General features: G+C 40.0%; 1 protein-coding gene across 3 annotated transcripts in view; it reads right to left on the reverse strand.

Annotated features, from left to right (window-relative positions):
• Positions 1-15,628, reverse strand: part of brinp1 (bone morphogenetic protein/retinoic acid inducible neural-specific 1) — a 423,443-nt gene that overhangs the window by 297,166 nt on the left and 110,649 nt on the right. For all 3 annotated transcript variants that reach the window (XM_063073794.1, XM_063073795.1, XM_063073798.1), the window contains exon 2: positions 2,109-2,376. In XM_063073794.1, the coding sequence (XP_062929864.1) occupies positions 2,109-2,326 (218 nt within the window). In that variant the 5' untranslated portion in view covers positions 2,327-2,376. The remainder of the gene's footprint in view (positions 1-2,108; positions 2,377-15,628) is intronic.

Consider the following 15,628-nt stretch of genomic DNA (forward strand, 5'->3'; position numbering starts at 1 on the left):
GCCAGGGAGAGGTCGAAGTGGCAAGATCAGCGATCACCCAGGAGTACTCTGATCATTTCAACCAAAAACAATAGCTGGTATTGGCAACGGTGGAACACATTTAACACAGTCCAGTGCAAGAAAATAGAACTTTACAGGAGCCTGTTGGTAATTGCCTTTTAAAAAAACACCCATTAATTATTTCCCGTTGCTTTCTACTTACTGAGACGAGGTAGGTTTCAGAAATTAAAATGCTACAGATGCGAGAAATCTAAAATTAAAGTAAATACCAGAAATACTCAGCAGGTCAAGCAGCATCTGTAGAAAAAAAAGCAGAATTCACATTTCAAGTTGAAGGCCATTTGCCAGAACAGTTTAGAATACACATGCTTCTGTTGAAAAATCATGAACCTGAACTGTTAAGCAACACACATCAAAGTTGCTGGTGAACACAGCAGGCCAGGCAGCATCTATAGGAAGCGCTATGTCGACTGTACCTCTTCCTATAGATGCTGCCTGGCCTGCTGCGTTCACCAGCAACTTTGATGTGTGTTGCTTGAATTTCCAGCATCTGCAGAATTCCTCGGGTTTGAACCTGAAATGTTAATTGTTTCTCTTTCCACAATGCTGCCTGACCTGCTGACTGTCTCCAACTCTTTTATTTCAATTTTCCACTCTCCCATGGATCTCAGCTATTTCTATTTCTTTGACCAACTTGTCATAAGTGACCTTATCAAGAACTTGTTAACATCTCAGACAACCATGTTAAAGGCACTGCCTCATTTTCCCCCCTCAGAAATGCAGTCCTTAGACCAAACCTTCCCCTCAAAAAACCATCCTGAGTCTGACTGCCCTTGATTGCTCTACATCTTTTTAAATGATGATTTGTACCATCCTGCTGAACTTATTTGAAACATTTGCCCACCGCTAAAATCAAACTGAATCGCCTGCAATTTTTATTTCTATTAATTATTTTGTTGGAAGGAGAATGAAATTACCAAATATTTTTAGCAGTTTTATATTTTTGGGAATAATCTTCAGTGATGAAAAACCAGACTGGTTTTAATGCATATGCACTCTACATCTGTTTATCAAAGTAAAGCAAATCAAAACACATTATGTTTAGCCAGCAAAAAATACAGTCAACGCTAACTTTCCACATGGAACACACGACTGACTCAATATTCAGACAACCCTGGCTCCCACTCCATCTAATGGTCAAACTGGCATTGCAGTTTCTTACAACATGAATAGAAAAATTAGTTGCAATTCCAATCTTATTTATATCTTATCTAGTTCCATCATTGCATATGAAATCCAACAGGGAAGAAAAAGAACAAATTTTAACAGACAATGGGCAAGGTCAAACATCAGTTGTATACAGCTTTGTGGATTAAATGTATGAAATATTAAAATCTGACCACTGTAATACAGTTGGCTGCAGCACTATCTGAAATCTGGCACAGTGCTGTCTTCTCATCCTATTTTCCTGCTTTCCTTCTGCCTTAAACATTACCAAGTATTTCCCTTAAAAAACATATATTGTTAGCTACTTAAAGCATCAATGTTTTCTGTTCAATTCAGCAGCAAGTAATCAACACTAGATAGACTCATGTCAGATGAAAGGTCGGTTTGGGAATCTATTGTCTGATATTTGAAATACTGATTTTGAGGAAATCCCACCTAACTGAAAGGAACAATGAAATGCTTAGTCTGACTTGGAACAAGAGCTTTGGTGAAAATATCAATATAAACAAGAGGCAACCTTGCCACTGAACCAAGAGCATGAGGGAAATATATGGAATCAAAATGGTGGCTGCTTGCTATGATAAAAATAGCTAGAGATTGTTTGGTCAGGCTCTCCTCACCATCTTAACAGAAGTAATACACGATCTGCATCATGGCATAAATCCTCTTTGAAATAATAATGCACTGTCGCCTTTTGCTGTCAACAAGCAACAACTATTAAACATCATGTTCATCCTTTTTCAGAGTATTTAATTGGAACCATTTTCCAGATTCTACATTTGCCAAATATTTGTTAAAACTGATCTTAATGTCAACTTTACTCATTAAGTAAGATTTTAAAAATGCACAAGCAAAACAACTGATATAATAGAAAGCATTACCTATATATTTTATATCTTGTTGTATATCCTTGACGATATCTTTCCACAAAGGATAAATAACCCCTCGAATTGTGGAAAGGGCCCCTGTCCGATATAAGCCAATCAAACTGCTTGGTGACATGGTTCTGGGTGGCTGTAGGATCCTGGTGGGAAGGTTTTACTGTTATATGGTCCCATATAAACAGTAAGTAGATGAATTCAATAAACCTCCAGTTCATGCTTTTCTTTCAGCCACTTTCTGTTCATTCTTGCTCCATTCTGTGGGGTCCTAGAGGGGAAATAACAGAAATTATTTTTAATACAACTCCCAGTTTATAACAGAAATGCAAAGATGAGAAAGATCAGATTGAGTTTATCTCCACTCTTCCAGCTTATTACTTGCCCTAATGCCCTTTTATTAATATCCAACAACAACTAAGAACATAATAGAGCAGCCCACTTTGCCAGTCATCACGATCATGGTCAATTTACTTTGCTTCAATACTATTTTTCAGGGCTATCCTTCTATTTTCCAGGCACTTATCCATCTGGGAGTTGTATGAACACAACAATTGGGGTTCCACAGACTTCTGTGTAAAGAATTCCAGAAATTCAACACTGCAGATGAGTCTAGAAGTTTCTCCTCATCCCAATCATAGACAGCCAGTACCTCAATCTCAAAGCATGTCCTCATCAACCGGGGGAAATATCTGTCCATCATGCATTAAAGCAGTAAGTTTTGATGAGATCTCTCAACCTTCTAAATTCTGTAGAATACAGTCCCAGTCAAATGTTCCCTCATAAAATAGCTCCTTTCTAAAGTAGTAAAATACTACAAAGGAGAATTATCGAGGGTGATACCAGCTTCAGTAAGGAGATATTAACGAAAATGCACAAAAACTTGGTTAAAGATGTGGGTTTCAATGCGCAAGGAGCAGACAGATTTCACAATAGGATCTGAAAAGTGGAAAAACAAATAAAAAGTTTCTGCAAATCTTCAATGGGAGATGTGAAACTATCCAACAGATCAGATAAACAGCTCAAATTAAAAACATTTAAATGCTTAGTCATAGAACCCTAAATGATACAGCACCAAAACAAGCCCATACAGGACTGTACCATCAAGGACTCAATTTTAGACTGGCCCCTTCCTAACTTAATTCTCGCCACATTCCCATGCAATTTTCCTAGATTCCACTTATCTATACATTTCAAACCATTTACAGTGTCCAATTAATCTTCCAAACTGCACATCTTTCGGGATACAGGAGGAAAGCAGAGCATTCAGGGGAATCCACGTGATCACAGGTAGAACATGCAGTCTCCACACACAGACTGCACTGGAAGTCAGGAACGAACCCAGGATAATGAAGCTACAAGTCAGCAGCTCTCCTAGCTCTGTCACAGTGCCCTGTTGAATTTTTGACAGTAGAATTAATCTTTGCAATTCAGATTGTTTTCCTATCAGGAGATGGTGTCCTGCGGTAGCCCACTCAAGTTCTACAAGCCACTGAGGCCATGTTGTACTTCAGTAGAAACTGCCAGGATCAAGTGGGATACAGGTATTTTCAGGCCAATGCCAGGAGACACAGTCCTAAGGCAAATGAAGATTTTAATTTACCAACATACTTTTTTCAAAGAGCATGGAACCAAGTCAGTCAACTGATCATTTCCATGCTGACCAGTGGACACCCATATTAATCCCATCTTCCATCACTTGGCTGGTAGCCTTTTATGCCAAAGAAATTCAAATGTTTGGCTCATCTCTTCTTAAATACTGACAGTGACTGTTTCCAACACTGTTTCCAGCAGTGCATTCTGGTTCGCACCACTCTCTGGGTATGAAAGGTGTCCCCTCAGACCACCTCTAAAGCTATTATTCTAAACCTGTATCCTCAGGTTTTATTCACCTCTGATAAAGGGAAAGATTTGCCGCAGTAAATTTTCGTAGGTACAGCCCAAATATTTCCAGCAGTTTTCTGACTTTTGTTTTAAATTTCCAGCATCTCAAAGTTAAAAAATTGTTCAAAGTACATTTATTATCAAGTATGTACGGTATATATAATGTTGAGATTCTTATCCTTACAGGCAGCCACTAAACAAAGAAACCCAATAGCATCCATTAAAAAAAGATTGTCAAACAATGTGTTGAAAAAAAACAAATCATATAAACAATAAAAGTAAGCAGATAACATCCAGAACTAAAGACAAGTAAGGCATTGGACTAAATTTTTTGTAGGCTGACAATATCACTTTAATGAGCCGAAACAAGCACTCTTAGGTTAAATGTAAAATTCATCACACTTATTGATATCAATTGTCGAAAACAAATCCCAAGTATCCTGGCATTGGAGTATCTAGAACTCACAGATAAAGTAATTATTTATTCTGGCCAAAAATGTCACATTAAATTAGGTGATGAGCAATTTAAAAGACTAGTTTGGTTTCAAGATGCCATAAGCAAACAGATCTGTGCTGACAAAGTGAAAATTCTATAGTGACTGGATAGCAGAAGATAACATTAGAAACAGGTCCCTAAACAGCAGATTTAATAAACAGAAAGTGCTGAGAACACTCAGTTGGTTAAGATGCATCTGTGAAAAAAAATAGATTTAATGTTTTAGGTCAGAGACACTTCAGCAGAACATTTCACATTCAAGAAGGCAACATTATTAAAGGATATTTAGAATGGATACAGATCAGAATTAAACATAACCACTGTCCAAATTGGGCAGAAATATCATAAAAGAAAATTTATTATCAAAGTATGTATGTCACCACATACTACTTTTGAGATTTATTTTCTTGCAGTCATTCACAGGCAAATAAAAAAATACAATAGAATTTATGAAAGCTATGCACCAATAAAGACTTACAAACAACCAAAGTACAAAAACAAATTATGTAAAAAATGAAAATACATAATACTGAGAACATGAGTTGCAAAGCATTTGAAAGTGAGTCATAGTTTGTGGAATCAGTTCAGTGTTGTGGTGAGTAAACTATCCCTCCACGCTGGTTCGGGAGCCTGATGGTTGAAGGGTAAAAATTTGGTGGTTTGGCACTCAAGGCTCCTGTACCTCCTTCCTGATGGAGGCACGGCAATGAGAAGGGAACATGTCCTGGACAGCAGGGCTCCTTAATGATGTATGCTGCTATCCCGTGGAGAGCTCCTTGTAGATGTGCTCAATGATGGGGAGGGCTTTGTCAGTGCAGGAATGGGCTACACTCCACACTTTTTGTAGACTTATCCATTCCGGGGCATTGGGGTTTCCATGTTAGGCTGTGATGCAACCAGTCAGTATACTCAACACTGTGCACCTATAGAAGTTTGTCAAAGTTCTAGATGACATGCCAAATCTGTGCTGTCGTGCCATCATTGTAATGGCACTTACTTGCTGGACCTAGGACAAATCCTCAGAAATGATAACACTGAGGAATTTAGAATTAATATTCCTCTCCACCTGTGATCCCCTGATGAGGACTGGCTCATGGACCTCTCACTTCTTCCTCCTGTAGTTGATAATCTTTGGTTTACTGGATGCTGAGTGAGAGGTGGTTGTTGTGGCACCAATGTTTCACTCTCTTCCCTATATGCCAATTCTCACCTTCTTTGATTTGACCAACAAGGTTCAAAATTCAAAGTAAATTTATTATCAAGGTGACTATATCTCACCATATACAAACCTGAAATTCATTTTCTTGTGGGCAATCACAGTAATGACATGAAACATAACAGAATCAATGAAAAACAGCATACAACAGAATGGACAAACAGCCAATGTTCAAAAAAAAGAAGAAATTGTGCAAATACAAAAAGAAAGAGAAAAACAGAAATAATAATAATAGAGGCCATAAATATCCGAGGACAGACGATGAAGAATCCTTGAAAGCAAGTCCTTATGTTGTGGGAATAGTTCAGTGATGGGGCGAGTGAAGTTGATTGAAGTTATCCCTTCTGGTTCAAGAGCCTGATGGCTGAGGGGTAATAACTGCTCCTGAACCTGGTGGTGCAGGTCCTGAGACTCCCGTACCTTCTTCCTAATGGCAGCAGCAAGAAGAGAGTATGGCATGAATGGTAGATGCTGTTTTTTTTGCAATGCTTTATGTAGATGTGTTCAATGGTTGGGAGGTCTTTATCTGTGATGGACTGGGCCATTTTCACTACTTTTTTAGGATTTTCTGTACACGGGAATTGATCATTCCATACAAACCTATGATGCAACCAGTCAATATACTCTCCACCACACATCTATATAAGTTTGTCAAAGTTTTAGATGACTCTCCAAATTTTCGCCAACTCCTAAGGAAATAGAGGCGCTGCCATGCTTTCTTCCTAATGGCATTTACGTGCTGGACCGAGGACAGGTCCTCTGAAATGATAACACCAAGGAAATTGAAGTTGCTGACCCTCTCCACATCTGATCCGCTGATGATGACTGGCCCACGGACCTCCGGTTTCCTCCTCCTGAAATCAATAATCAGCTCCTTGGTCTTGCTGACATTAAGAGAGAGGTTGTTGTGGCACCACTCAGCCAGATTTTCCACCTCCCTCCTACATCTTGACTTGTTACCATTTTTTATTTGGCCAACAGCAGTGGTGTGGTCAACAAACTTAAATATGGTATTGGATCTGTGCTTATCCTCACAGTCATAAGTATAAAGTGAGTAATCACACAGCCTTGTGGTACATCTGTGCTGATGGAGATTGTGGAGAAGATATTGCCAATTTGAACCGATTGGGGGCTGTAAGGGAGGAAATCGAATAATCTTTTGAAACACTGAAGTCAACAGCAAACTTCAATATGGCATTGGACTCATACACACATAGGTATAAAGCAAGTAGAGCAAGAGGTGAGGTACACAGCCTTGTGGTGGTGTTGTTGGTGCCAAACCATACCAACTGCGGTCTACATGTGAAGAAATTGATGATCCAGTTGCACAGGGAGTTATTAAGACCCAGGTCTTGGAGCTTAGTGAGGAGTTTTGCTGGGAAGATATTATTGAATGCTGAGTTGTAGTCAAAGAAGACATTGATCTCATCTGGACTGATACCTTGTCATTATTTTGCTTGGTTTTGCTTTGCAGGAGATGATGGCACTTAAGTCCTCTCACAGGTGTTAAGCATCCTTCTGCAATTCAAGTTTAGTTGTAGTAAGCAGAGCCATGCATCCTTGAGGTATATCTGTGTTAAATGTCAGTGAGAAGAAGTTATCAGTGATCAATACTGAATGAGTCAAGGATCCAGTTGCAGAGGGAGGTTACAGAGGCCCAAATTTGGAAGCTCAGAGATTAACACAAAGGGGATGATGGTATTGAACACCTAATAATCAATAAAGAGCAGCCTATTGCATGCTTTGCTCTTGTTTAGGGGAAACATTTCCTCAATTAAAACATCAACACATCTTCCATTTATACATTAATTTTCTGCAAAATAAAATGACTTTGAACTTGTTAATGGAGGGGAAAAGAGAAATGGATGGGATTTGAGGAATTCATGTTAGTATATTTTTCTAAACTCTCCCCGGTCGATTTTCCAAAGCGAAGTTCACTTCAAGTCATTATATTCCAGGTCATACTCTTTAAGTACAACTACTCATAGATTAAAGGTAATATCTGTTAACCTTGAAAATGTGAGGCCTTTGCCCTTTTAAGCCTGGTCAGTTAAATTTGACCCTTAAAACCTGCTCTTTTAAATGGATTGCTTGAAATACTAACACTTCAAGGACTGAAATTAATCAGCCAATATTTGTTCCACTGGACGTCTCTTACAATTTCACCAGAACAAACACCAGAGATTTGCTCAGATTTACTGCACCTGCAGTGCTGCTACACCCTGCAAATGGCTTTACCACACTTTAGGGTTATCTGAACACACTGACAAATAATAAAACACCTCTTCTTTGTTAAAAAATTTCAAACTGGCAAACACAAACAGCAGATTACATCTATACATGGGAAGGACTTATCCTTGAGTACACGGTTCACTGGATTAAAGCCACATATTCACACGACACACTTTAATAAAAAATAAACCTCCCAATCCTGAATATACTCTGACACTCCCCCAAAGGGTCAGTGCATATTACTTGTTTTATTGCATTTTATAAAGGCCTTTGAAAATGAGGAAAAGAATTACATTGATACCATATTAAAAACTTCTCAGTAGCCTAACATTTCATGTTGTTGGAATGATTTTCCTTCACTTTCTATAATGACAAAGGATTTTTATGTTCACTCAAACAGGGGGAAGGACCACAGTTCAATGCCTGCTTTAGTGTTGTCACCTCCATTAAGTATGACTGCCTCAGTTCTGCATTCAACTGTGAATCTTGATTACAACCCAACAGTAAACAGCCCAGATAGAAGTAGCAATTTCTATAAAGCTTGGCCCTCCACTTTGCCAAAGGCAGACACTAGTGAGAACAAGCACCCTCCATTCCGTTAATAAGCCAGTAAGTGAGCTGCAGTAGTGTAAACCACATAAATTCTCATAACATCAAATCAAAGATTCTAATGTCCAGTTTAGCAGCAAGTAAAGTGAACATTATGTTGTAAACATGAAATTAGGTTAGGATAAAGAAAAACTTATTTTATGATACAAAACTTATGAAATGCTTAATCATTACCTGGGTGCATATTTAGAATCAGTTCCCAAGGGTTATTAATTATTAACTGAAACACAAAAATAAAATGCAGATGCAAAACAAAAAAATGCCAGAAGCACCCAGCAGATCAAGCAGCATCCCTGGGGAAAGAAACCGAAGCAACATCTCATGTCAATGACTTTGTCAGCTCCTCATGGCCCGAATCATTGATGCTGCTTGACCTGCAAAGTGCCTCTAGCATTGTCTGCTTTTGATGGGTGATTAAGATTTTTGATTAAGATTTTCAAAGCATAGTTACATTATACCCAAAATGGTGTGATTTTTCTGTATTTAACCATCCAAATAATTCCTTATTATTTGAGATTCTTATCAATTCATTGACTTTGCTGATTATACCAGAGGGACTGCAATATTATGCATTCACTGAAAAGCATTCTGACCTAAAGGTGCATTAAGCTGACACATTTGGGATCAAGTTAACTTGTTTGCAGTTTCAATGCTATCATCTTAATATCAAAGAAGTGTATAACAGAAACATAGAAACAGGCCTTACAGCCCATCAACTCTATGCCAACTGTGATTATCTATCCATGCTAATCCTATTTGCCCACATTTGGCCTTCTAACCAAATATTAGCCCAAATGATACTTAAACTTTGGAATAGCACCTGCCTCCACTGTCTCCTCTTGCAGCATGTTCCAAATGTGCACCATCTGCTGTTCCATCAATTAAAGCACTGGATGAAGTTCCTTTATGCATACTGCCAACCATACAATAATCTTAGGAAGTCAAATTTTCATCTATCATGTACAGAATTCTGACCTCCATGGCTTTACATTATGGATTAATGTATGATACACATGAAAAACAGCACCAGAAATAAAAATGGAATCTTATTTTTCTTTCTTAAATTTAGGGAAGGTAAAGGAACTTAGATTTGAGGCTTGAAATGCAAACCAGTCTCCAAGATAACACGAGTTTTTTGTATGATATTTTCTGCTCAGCTACTGTCTGGCCAAGCATAGCTTTCTCTGAGTGTTCCCCAGCAGCATGCTACCAAGTCAGTAATTGCATCTCCAGAGTTGAAAAGTTTCTTTTTTATTGTATCTTTGCTTGAGAAGTTGGGAGACAAATGCCATCACAACATGACATAACTACTAGAGCAATGTATTAATAAAACAGAGAAATCGACAATATCAAGATGATAAAAATAAACCTACCTGCATATTAGTTATAGAAAATAACATTTTTGGACAATACTGACAGTAAAGTTCAAGTCCAATAGACATTGGGTAACCTCACTACAAGTAGAATGTGGTTACTATAGAGAGAGTGCAGAAGAGATTTACAAGTACGTTGCCTGGATTGGAGAGCATGCTTTATGAGAATGGGTGGAGTGAACCTGACATTTTCTCCTTAGAGTGACAGAGGATGAGAGATGACCTGATTAGGGTGTATAAGATGATGAGAGGTATTGATTGTGTGGATAGCCAGAGGCTTTTTCCCAGGGATGAAATAGCTGACACAAGGGGGCATAGTTTTAAGGTGCTTGTAAGTAGGTACAAGGGGAATGTCAGAGGTACAGAGAGTGGTGGGTGCGTGTAATGCACTGTCAACGAAGGTGGTAGAGGTGGATACAATAGAGTCTTTTAAGAGTCTATTAAATAAGTACATGGAGATTAGAAAAATAGAGGGCTATGCGGTAGGGAAATTCCAGGCAGTTTCTAGAGTAGGTGACATGGTTGGTACAACATTGTGGGCCAAAGAGCCTGTAATATGCTGTAGATTTCTATGTTTCTATGTAATAAATTCAATACAGATACTGGTCTCCCTCATCTCTAAGCTACCGTCAATTATAAGATCTTTTTCACCTCCTTAGATCCACTGCCTTTCACGGTGGGCATTTCATCCAGCCCATTTCTGACCTCCACAGCTAAAGTGCAGAGGATGCAAGTTTGGAAAGATCTTGTGAACAAATGGTTCAGCATCGTCAAGTATGTCTTGGATATATGAAACAATAATGGCCATTGCTGCCACCTGGTAAGATTGTTCATTATCCCTGAATGTTCCCAGAATGTGAAGATGACAGCTGCTCTCTAGTTCCATTTTTATCCAATCATAGACACAGATTTACCAGCAATGGTTTCTCTCCCACTGCTTCATTGTTATCACTTGAGCACTCCCAAATTTCTATCCTTGCCAACAAGCATCTCTCCCTTTTTAATGTTCTTCACCATCAACAAGATATGTAAAGAGAGCTAAATTGTGTTTTAACCGAGTATTAGTAACACCAAAACCAGGGATTAAGATGTTAACCACAACCTAAGTTCACTCATGATCTTCCTAGCATTTGAAACAGTTTTCAACTTGGGTGTCACAAATCGATCTCCACAAATGAGTCAAAAATCACTACCACTGTAAACATTACCATTTTTAGCATATTAAGTAAACTGCTCATTTGCTGCTATAATCTCATCTATGCCTTTTTTAACTTTAGTCTTGAATATACAATGTTCTCCTGGCAAAACTAGTTCTCCCCTCCATGAAACTGGCATTATTCCAATCTCACATGCCCATCTTCAAAACCCATTTCAACCATATGCCTGCCGAGCAATGTTGGCTCCTCATAAATCAGTATCTCCAAATCATATTCCACTGGAGACGAAAGAGACTGCAGATACTGGAATCTGGAATGAGAAACAATCTGCTTGAGGAACTCAGGAAGTCCAACAGTTTTTGTAGAAGAAAAGGAACTGTCATTTTCTTCAAGCCCTAACCCTACCTCCCACAGCACAGACATGCTCAATCCACTGAGTTCCTCCAGCAGATTGTTAGTTGCTTAAAATGCTCACTGTTGTTTTCTAATCCTTCCATAGCATCTCCCTTTTCTAGTCCCTTCATGTCTTATCCATTCCTCCAAGACATATTCCTTATATCCTCAGATATAATGTTCCTAGTATATGCCAACTACGCCTATGGTATTTAGGGCAGCAATGAAGGTCCTCCATCTCTGGCTGTCCTCAACCCTCTTCTCCATTGTGTCCTAGGTGTGATTCAGGGTCCTCATTTCTGCTTCTATGCAATGGCGGCAAGTAGTCTTTGGACTCCCGCATTTCCTCTGCCTTTCGGGGGTCCAAGAAGTGCTTTCTTAATGATGGAGTTGGCCTCTCTTCTCATCAGAGCTTTCTTCATTGTGTCAGTAGCTTCCTCTTGGTTTTCTCTACTGTAAGTCATGCAAATCCTGGAGGGAACCTCAGGGAAACCATCATACATAGATATAGAAGGATTCCTTACTGCTGTTTCTATAACAATTTTTTTTTAAACCAGTCAGGGTAGTTCACCCTGAGCTGAAACCCCAAACCTGCAAGACCGGTGAACCACTCTTAGCCTGGCCTCTACCCTTTGACCCATTTGGCACAGGTGACCCTACCAAGTGTCAAAGCTCAAGGCCCTGACTCCAACCAACATAACACTCTGGGTCTGTGAGGCACTCAAGCCTCCAAAACCAACAACAGGGTTGTGGTCATCTTGGAGGAACTCTTCAAGCATTGCTGATTATGTTTTGACTATCAAAAGCTCATCCACTAAAATTCACTCTTCAAGCTTATAGATTTCTACTCTTGACAAACTCATTTAAACCCATCTCAATGGCCAAGCATTCACTCTTTATAGAAACATGGAAAAAACATAGAAACAAAGAAAAGCTACAGCACAACACAGGTCCTTTGGCCCATAATGCTGTGCCGAACATCTACTTCCTTTAAAAATTACTTAGAGTTACCCATAGCCCTCTATTCTTCTAAGCTCCATGTACGTTTATACCTATCCAAGGGTCTCTTAAAAGACCCTATCATATCCGCCTCCACCACTATCACCAGCAGCCCATTCCACACACTCACTACTCTCTGGGTAAAAATCTTACCCTTGACATCTCCTCTGTACCTGCTTACAAGCACCTTAAAACTGTGCCCTCTCATGATTGCCACTTCAGCCCTGAAAAAATCCTCTGACTATCCATATGATAAATACCTCTCATTATCTTATATACCTCTATCAGGTCACCTCTCATCCTCCATCACTCCAAGGAGAAAAGGCCAAGTTAACTCACCTATTCTCGTAAGTCATGATCCCCAATCCAGGCAACATCCTTGTAAATCTCCTCTGCACACTTTCTATAGTTTCCACATCCTTCCTGTAGTGAGGTGACCAGACTGGAAACAGTACTCCAAGTGAGGTCTGACCAGGGTTCTACATAGCTGTAACGTTACCTCTCAATCCCACGGTTAGAAACATAGAAACATAGAAAATAGATGAAGGAGTAGGCCATTCGGCCCATCGAGCCTGCACCGCCATTCAGTATGATCATGGCTGATCATCCAACTCAGAACCCTGTACCTGCCTTCTCTCCATACCCCCTGATCCATTTAGTCACAAGGGCCATATCTAACTCCCTCTTAAATATAGCCAATGAACTGGCCTCAACTGTTTCCTGTGGCAGAGAATTTCACAGATTCACCACTCTCTGTGTGAAGAAGTTTTTCCTCATCTTGGTCCTAAAAGGCTTCCCCTTTTTCCTCAAACTGTGACCCCTTGTTCTGGACTTCCCCAACATCGGGAACAATCTTCCTGCATCTAGCCTGTCCAATCCCTTTAGGATTTTATACATTTCAATAAGATCCCCCCTCAATCTTCTACGTTGATGAACTGCATGCCTTCTTAAGCACAGAGTCAACCTGCGCAGCACCTTTGAGTGTCCTATGGACTCGGACCCCAAGATCCCTCTGAGCCTCCACACTGCCAAGAGTCTTACCATTAACACTATATTCTGCCATCATATTTGACCTCCCAAAATGAACCACCTCACACTTATCTGAGTTGAACTCCATCTGCCACTTCTGAGCCCAGTTTTATATCCTATCGATGTCCCGTTGTAATCTTTGACAGCCCTCCACACTATCCACAACACCCTCAACCTTTGTGTCACCAGCAAATTTACTAACCCATCCCTCCACTTCCTCATCAAGATCATTTATAAAAATCACAAAGAGAAGGGGTCCCAGAACAGATCCATGAGGCACACCACTGGTCACCAACCTCCATGCAGAATATGACCTGCCTATAACCGCTCTTTGCCTTCTGTGGGCAAGCCAGTTCTGGATCCACAAAGCAATGTCCCCTTGGATCCCATGCCTCCTTACTTTCTCAATAAGCCTTGCATGGGGTACCTTGTCAAATACCTTGCTGAAATCCATATACACTATATCTACTGCTCTACCTTCATCAACGTGTTTAGTCACATCCTCAAAAAAATTCAATCAGGTTCGTAAGGCATGACCTGCCTTTGACAAAGCCATGCTGACTATTCCTAATCATATTATGCCTCTCCAAATGTTCATAAATCCTGCCTCTCAGGATCTTCTCCTTCAACTAACCAACCGCTGAAGTAATACTCACTGGACTATAATTTTCTGGGCTATCTCTATTCCCTTTCTTGAATAAGGGAACATCTGCAACCCTCCAATCCTCTGGAACCTGCCCCATCCTCATTGATGATGCAAAGATCATTGCCAGTGACTCAGCAATCTCCTCTCTCGCCTCCCACAGTAGACTGGACTACATCGCGTCCAGTCCCGGAGACTTATCCAACTTCATGCTTTCCAAAAGTTCAAGCACATCCTCTTCCTTAATATCTATATGCTTAAGCTTTTCAGTATGCTGTAAGTCATCCCTACAATCGCCAAGATCCGTTTCCATAGTGAATACTGAAGCAAAGCATTGATTAAGTACCTTAGCTATCTCCTCCGGTTCCCCACATACTTTTCCACTGTCACATTTGATTGGCCCTATTCTCTCAGCTCTTATCTTCCTGCTCTTCACATACTTGTAGAATGCCTTGGGGTTTTCTTTAATCCTGCTGGCCAAGGCTTTCTCATGGCCCCTTCTGGCTCTCCTACTTTCATTCTTAAAATCCTTCCTGCTAGCCTTAATATCTTCTAGATCTCTATCTCTAACTAGTTTTTTGAACCTTTTGTAAGCTTTTCTTTACTTCTTGAGTAGACTTTCAACAGCCTTTGTACACCATGGTTCCTGTACCCTACCATCCTTTAATTGTCTCATTGGAACGTACCTATGCAGAACGCCACGCAAATATCCCCTGAACATTTGCCACATTTCTGCTGTACATTTCCCTGAGAACATCTGTTCCCAATTTATGCTTCCAACTTCCTGCCTGATAGCTTCATATCTCCCCTTAATCCAACTAACCGCTTTCCTAACTTGTCTGTTCCTATACCTCTTCAATGCTATGGTAAAGGAGATAGAATTATTATCACTATCTCCAAAATGCTCTCCCACTGACAGGCCTGACACCTGACCAGGTGGATTTCTCAAAACCAGATCAAGAACAGCCTCTCCTCTTGTCGGCTTATCCACATATTGTGTCAGGATACCTTCCCAAACACACTTAACAAACTCCACCCCATCTAAACCCCTTGCTCTAGGGAGATGCCAATCAATATTTGAGAAATTGAAATTTCCCACCATGGCAACCCTGTTATTATTACACCTTGCCAGAATCTGTCTCCCTCTCTGCTCCTCGATGTCCCTGTTACTATTGGGTGGTCTATAAAACACACCCAGGAGTTATTGACCCCCTTCCTGTTTCTAACTTCCACCCACAGAGACTCTGTAGACAATCTCTCTATGACTTCCCCCTGTTCTGCAGCCGTGACACTATCTCTGATCAGCAGTGCCACACCCCCACCTCTTTTGCCTCCCTCCCTACTCTTTCTGAAACATTTGAAGCCTGGCACTCGAAGTAACCATTCCTGCCCTGAGCCATCCCAGTCTATGTAATGGCCACAACATCATATCTATTTTACATAGTGTCTCTTGTGTGTTAGCATCACCATTTATTTTTCCAACACTTCCAAG

Source organism: Mobula hypostoma, chromosome 21, assembly GCF_963921235.1.
Source record: "Mobula hypostoma chromosome 21, sMobHyp1.1, whole genome shotgun sequence".
Classification (NCBI taxonomy): domain Eukaryota; kingdom Metazoa; phylum Chordata; class Chondrichthyes; order Myliobatiformes; family Myliobatidae; genus Mobula; species Mobula hypostoma.